The sequence below is a fragment of the Marmota monax genome, unplaced genomic scaffold, assembly GCF_021218885.2.
Source record: "Marmota monax isolate L192 unplaced genomic scaffold, Marmota_monax_Labrador192_F-V1.1 WCK01_AAM20220418_F8-fsc00054, whole genome shotgun sequence".
NCBI lineage: Eukaryota > Metazoa > Chordata > Mammalia > Rodentia > Sciuridae > Marmota > Marmota monax.
This window is the reverse complement of record NW_026692145.1, coordinates 3,728,593-3,734,209: the sequence shown is the minus strand read 5'-3', so window position 1 is coordinate 3,734,209 and position 5,617 is coordinate 3,728,593. Positions and strand designations below refer to the sequence as shown.

Below are 5,617 nucleotides of genomic sequence, written 5' to 3'. Positions count from 1 at the left end.
TAATTTCCCCCTAAAAAGTATTTCTGTAGAGTGTTTTAGACTGATGGAGTCACATGCATTTGGTAAACTTAATCTTGCTGTTCAGGTATTAACCAGGAAATCCTAAGAGTATTAGACTATAAGAGGTTCCTGCTTGCAGGCCATTTCCCTCAAAGAAGGGAACAACAATGGTTGGAACCACCTACTCCTCAGCCTTGTGCCTGGCATCCTTTAGAGAAACCCAGATTGCTGAGAAAATGGACTCCCTAGGAATGATGAGAGCCATTAGGTCTCCTTGGAGTATGCCCACCGACTCAGGAGTGTCCTTATTGCCTTTTTAACATCCTTGTTTCTCAGGCTATACACAATGGGATTGATCATGGGGGTGACCACTGTATAAAGCAGAGAGAAGATCTTGTTTAAGGCAGTGGCCTGGGTTGCTGTGGGAATGGCATATACTGTTCCCAGTGTTCCATAGTACAGAGTGACCACAATGAGGTGGGAGGAACAGGTGGAGAAGGCCCGTTGCTTTCCTGCAGCTGATGGGATCCTGAGGACAGCAGCCACAATGTGGATATAGGAGGCTACAGTGAGCAAGAAGGGTACCATGGTGACAAAGGAGGCCATGAGGAAAGTGGTTTTTTCCACTGTCTCAGGATCAGAACAAGCCAGCTTCAGCACAGGAGCCAGGTCACAGAAGAAATGGTCGATCTCATAGGCTGCACAGAATGGCAGCTGGAAAGTCATGGTGACAGTGACCACAGGAGTTAGGAACCCTCCAAGCCAAGACCCACCTGCAAGGAGGACACATGTGTGGAGGTTCATAAGGGAGGGGTATCGGAGAGGGCTGCAGATAGCGAGATAGCGGTCATAAGACATAGCTGCCAGCAGAAAACACTCAACTACTGCCATGGAACCAAAGAAGTAAAACTGGGCCACACAGCCTGCAAAAGAAATCACCTCAGGGCCTGAAAGAAGGGTCTGCAGCATCTTAGGGACAATGGAGGTAGTATACCAGATCTCAAGGAAGGAGAAATTAAACAGAAAGAAGTACATGGGGGTTTGGAGGCTGCAGTCACTGGAAATGACTGTAAGGATGAGAATGTTCCCTAGCAAGGTCACAACATAGATTCCCAGAAATATTGCAAAAAGGAAAAATTGTAGCCCATGGAGACTCCCAAATCCCAGAAGAAGAAATTCTTTGATCATGGTCAGATTACCCATATCTGTGAGATTCAGGTGCCAGATCTGAGAAAAAAAGAGAAATGTTAGCCAATTGAAAAAAAAGAGCAGTGCTTCTGGAAGGGAACAAATACCTTCTAATACTGAACTCAAAGGCCCTGTCTCTTTCCTCCTGGAATGCATTTTCTATTTTGTTCTACTAGGTGTATTTACCTAATAGTTGTAAAAGAATCAGAAACCATGCCCTGGAGAATGAACAGAGAGTGCGTCTCCTATGTTCTTTTCCACTCTTCCCTTGACATAACCAATGATGAATCTACCTTTGGGAGTCTCACAGTGGGAGGCAAACACTTCCTAATGGGGACATGGTGCAGAAGCGTCTCTGAACTTAATATTGTCTGAATTTCTGAAACTCAGCTTTTAAGACTCAATAGAAATCTGAGTCCAAAATGCTAAAATAACATTGGAATTCAGACAACTCTCTCTCTCCGACCTCCCCCAAATCAAGGTGGGTGTCATCAGGGTTGTAATTGGAAGGAGGAGGGGAATTCAGAATTATTGATCTTAAAGTACCTGTAAGAAAAGTAAGAGTTTCTTCCTGCCAGACTCTGGGGACATGTAGCACATTGCTTCCATGGCATCAAATTCCTATGGAAATTGGGGAAAATGTATGTAAAGTTATTCACTTGAAATGTTAGAGAAAAATAATGTTCCATCCTTCATAAATGAAAATGACATTCCTGACTCACAAGCAGTAGGATGTGCATTTAGAGTTATTTTTTTTCCAGCAGCAGGGATGGGTTAGCAGTGAGTCATGGATGCAGCTTCCCCTTCCCCATATGCCCCGTGCAGTGCTCAAAGATGAGTATTTGTAAAATGCCTGGTCTTAATAACTGGGCTGTAGCAGGATTAGAAATCAGTCTGTGCTGTGGCCTAAATTAGGGGTAAGTGTGAGGTCAGAAGTAGGGGCTTGATTCAGTCAGTGTTCAAGGCTGAAGGCTCAGTCTGTGGTCAGGGAATAAAGCAAACCATCTTTGCTGCTTAGGTTTGGGTAATGACAATGTGTCCCTAAAAAGTTACAGTTCAGCCATATTTTTTTAAAGAGAGAATTAGAGAGAGAGAGAGAGAGAGAGAATTTTTTAATATTTATTTTCTAGTTTTCGGCGGACACAACATCTTTGTATGTGGTGCTGAGGATCGAACCCGGGCCGCAGCATGCCAGGTGAGCGCGCTACCGCTTGAGCCACATCCCCAGCCCTCAGCCATATTTTTGTCAGTGAAATCCTGGTTTAAATGCATTCAGGGGACTAGCTATTCAAAGGAATCTTATTAAGAATTCTTTTGTAATATGAAGGAATTTCCCTGTAATTTGTCCTTTGCACCAATCTGGATTGTTACTACCTTTGTGTAAAGGAAGATTCACCTCTAGTGGAGGGTTCCAGGACATTTAGGCTGCCAGAGGTAGTACTGATTATGATTACAGTGTATAAAGAAAATCAATCAGCAGCTAACGTTGTCCCTGGGGGTGACAGCTACTTCCTAATTGGGGGATTAAACTGCAGTGTCCTCTTACCATTTTACCTTGTCTTCCGAGACTGCCAGCCAGCATTCAGAATCAACATTAACATCATTAGATTTTTATCATTCAATCCCAAATCTCATTAATTAGTATGGAATAAACATGATTTTCCCCTTTGGCTTTCAGGCATGCTCCTTGGTGCTCCCAAATTCAAAAGCACATACTTTCTCCAAATATTCTCCCATCCTCTCTTTTATTACAGTGAGAATAATGTAAATGCAAAAGAGACGCTTCCGCTCAGGACTCTTTGCTTCATTCATTTATTCATTCACTCGTTCATCCCATTTTTGGGACACATACTACATATTATATTATTGGACTGGGTAGGGACTGAGGATAAAACCATAGACAAGGAATCAATGTTCCAGAGCTTACATTCTAGTGGTATAAGTAAATGTTAAACAGATGAGTTTATAAATAACTGTAATGATATTATGGAAAATGCTATGAGGGTGAAATATAGGGTCTTAATACAAATAATAATGTAAATTGTGAGGTAACCTGGTTTTTGTGAAATGGTCATGAAGGATCTCTCTGAAGAGGAAGTCATATTTATGCAGAGATCTGATGGATACAGAGAAGTCAGCCTTGAGAAGAATCTCTATTACAGGTAGATAGGCAGCATGTGCAAAGGCCCTGAGTAGAACAATATCCAGAAAAAATTAAACAAACAAACAAATAACAACAACAACAACAAAACAGCCACTGTGGCTGGAGGACAACAATATATGAGGGAAAAAGTGTTAGGAGGCATGATCTCATTTAGGTTTTGAAATGATCCTCCAGACTTATTTGTGGAGAATGGACTGTAAAGACTTAAAACAAAGTAGAAAAACTTGTGAGGAAAGTAATGCAGTCGTCCAAGCAAGCGTTGGTGGCTAAGCTCAAGCTGGGATGCAGTCAGATGGGTAAATTTTAGAGCTTTGTACATAGTAGTGCCAAAATATCCTTGTGCATTGTTTTTATGTATAACTTAATAAAGCATTTACTCTAACAAAATGACATGGATTACAAATGAATTGTGGTAGAGAAAGGCATCAAGCAAGAGAAGAAATAAAGGTTGAATCTCAGGTTTATGACTCAAATAATTACATGGATGATGCTAGGTGTGGTGGCTCATGCCTGTAATTCCAGAGGCTCAGTAGGCTGAGGTAGGAGGATCAAGAGTTCAAAGCCAGCTTCAGTAACTGACGAGGCACTAAGCAACTCAGTAAGATCCTGTCTATATTATAGTAAAAAACAAAACAGGGCTGGCAATGTGGCTCAGTGGTTGAATGCCCAAGTTCAATCCCCAGTACCAAAATACTACTACTACTACTACTACTACTACTACTAATAATAATAATTATTATTATTATTACGTGGATGCTGTCTTGAAATGGGAAGATCAAATGGATAATTTTATTTGGAGGATTTTTCTTTCTTTCTTCCTTCCATTTTGTTGGATTTAGTGGATTCTGAGCCATTTCTGGGATGACAGTTTCAATTCTCATATGGGTCAGTAACCTGGTGACAGAGTTCTGACCCTGAGAGACACAGCTTTCACTATGGCCACAAAACAAGCAAAAAATCTCTCAAATACTTGCCCTTGGTCTCGAAAAAGACCAGGAAAGAGAGTGAATAGGTCAGTGTGACCTTTATTCACCCTGTAGAAATTGCTCAAGTCCAGGGTTTGCAACTGCATATCAGGAACATCCTCTTTGCACGTAGCACAGGAGAGCACAATTTGATGCACACTGTCAGGCTCCCTTCAACGTGTGTCCCCACCAAACCATCATTAATGACAATCCAGCTACCAAAAATGTCCAATTATCTTGAGTTTTTTTTTTTCAAAAAATTCTGTTTTGTCTCATTTTGCTTTTGAATGAAAAAGATGACAATAAAATGAGTTCAGTCAAGAAAACAATTTTCAGGGAATATCTTGGGGTTGGAATGCTTTCAGTCCTACCCTTTTTCTCTTTTCTATCTTCATTTATAGTTCTGGCCAATCAGGATTACTGCTCCAAATGATGGCCGGAGGCTCTGAAAGATCTTCAATCAGTAAAGAGTGATTCAAGTGCATTATTATACTTGATTTATTAAGTAGGGACAGTGGACTCAGATATCTTAATGGAATTTTTTAAGCAAACACAACGGAAAACAGCTTTGTTCTTAACCTCTGGTTACCCAGAAAATCTAATTAACCATATCCCCTATAACCCTTTCCCTTGATATTTCCTTAATCAGAATTTGTCTCAGTATTAATATTATTATAATCACCCAAAGTCATTCATTAACATGAAAAGCAGTGTGGTGGACAATATAAAATAAAATCCTCCAAGTTCATGTCCCCTCACAACCTAAGATGTTAATAGTTACAAAAGTAAAACTGAGAGTGTCTCAGCATAAGTGAGGAATGAAAAACTAGCTATAGAGACCCAGAGACATTAGCTCTTCTAAGGTCAATCCAGGAAACCCTCATAGAAAAGGGAGAGGTAAGGAGGAATCTGAAGAAGAGGTGAAAGTTGGATGCTGGAAGAGAGTATACAGTTTGATAAGGACAGTGATGATCTGGGTGTAACCATTAGAAACTCAGTGCTGTCCATCCCTCCCAACCCTACCTCTATCCAGGAAGACACAATTTATGCAAGAAACATAATAAACCTGCTCTGAGATCTTTAATCTCCCTGAAGTTTGAATGGCTGGTATCAGGAGCACCTGTTTAATGACCGAGATCAGGGCAACTTTGGCAGGCAAAGAAGATCGTCCTGGTAGCTCAAGCTTCAATATGCAGGTCAACCCTTGTTCTGAATACATATTTACCTGTTCCTGAAAGTGATATCAGAGAGAGATGAGGCTGATGAGCAGGAAAACTATCCAGAGAGAGAGTCTTTGAAA

At 40.9% G+C, this 5,617-nt stretch overlaps 1 protein-coding gene across 1 annotated transcript; it reads right to left on the bottom strand.

Annotated features, from left to right (window-relative positions):
• Positions 1-264: 264 nt before the first annotated feature.
• Positions 265-1,209, bottom strand: LOC124109041 (olfactory receptor 11L1-like). Its single transcript, XM_046467513.1, has one exon. It carries the CDS (start codon positions 1,201-1,203, stop codon positions 265-267), a length of 939 nt encoding a protein of 312 aa, XP_046323469.1. The 5' UTR covers positions 1,204-1,209.
• Positions 1,210-5,617: the final 4,408 nt, after the last annotated feature.

Coding starts and splice junctions, on each gene's coding strand:
- LOC124109041 (XM_046467513.1), bottom strand. CDS start 1,203: ATGGGTAATCTGACCATGATCAAAGAATTTCTTCTTCTGGGATTTGGG.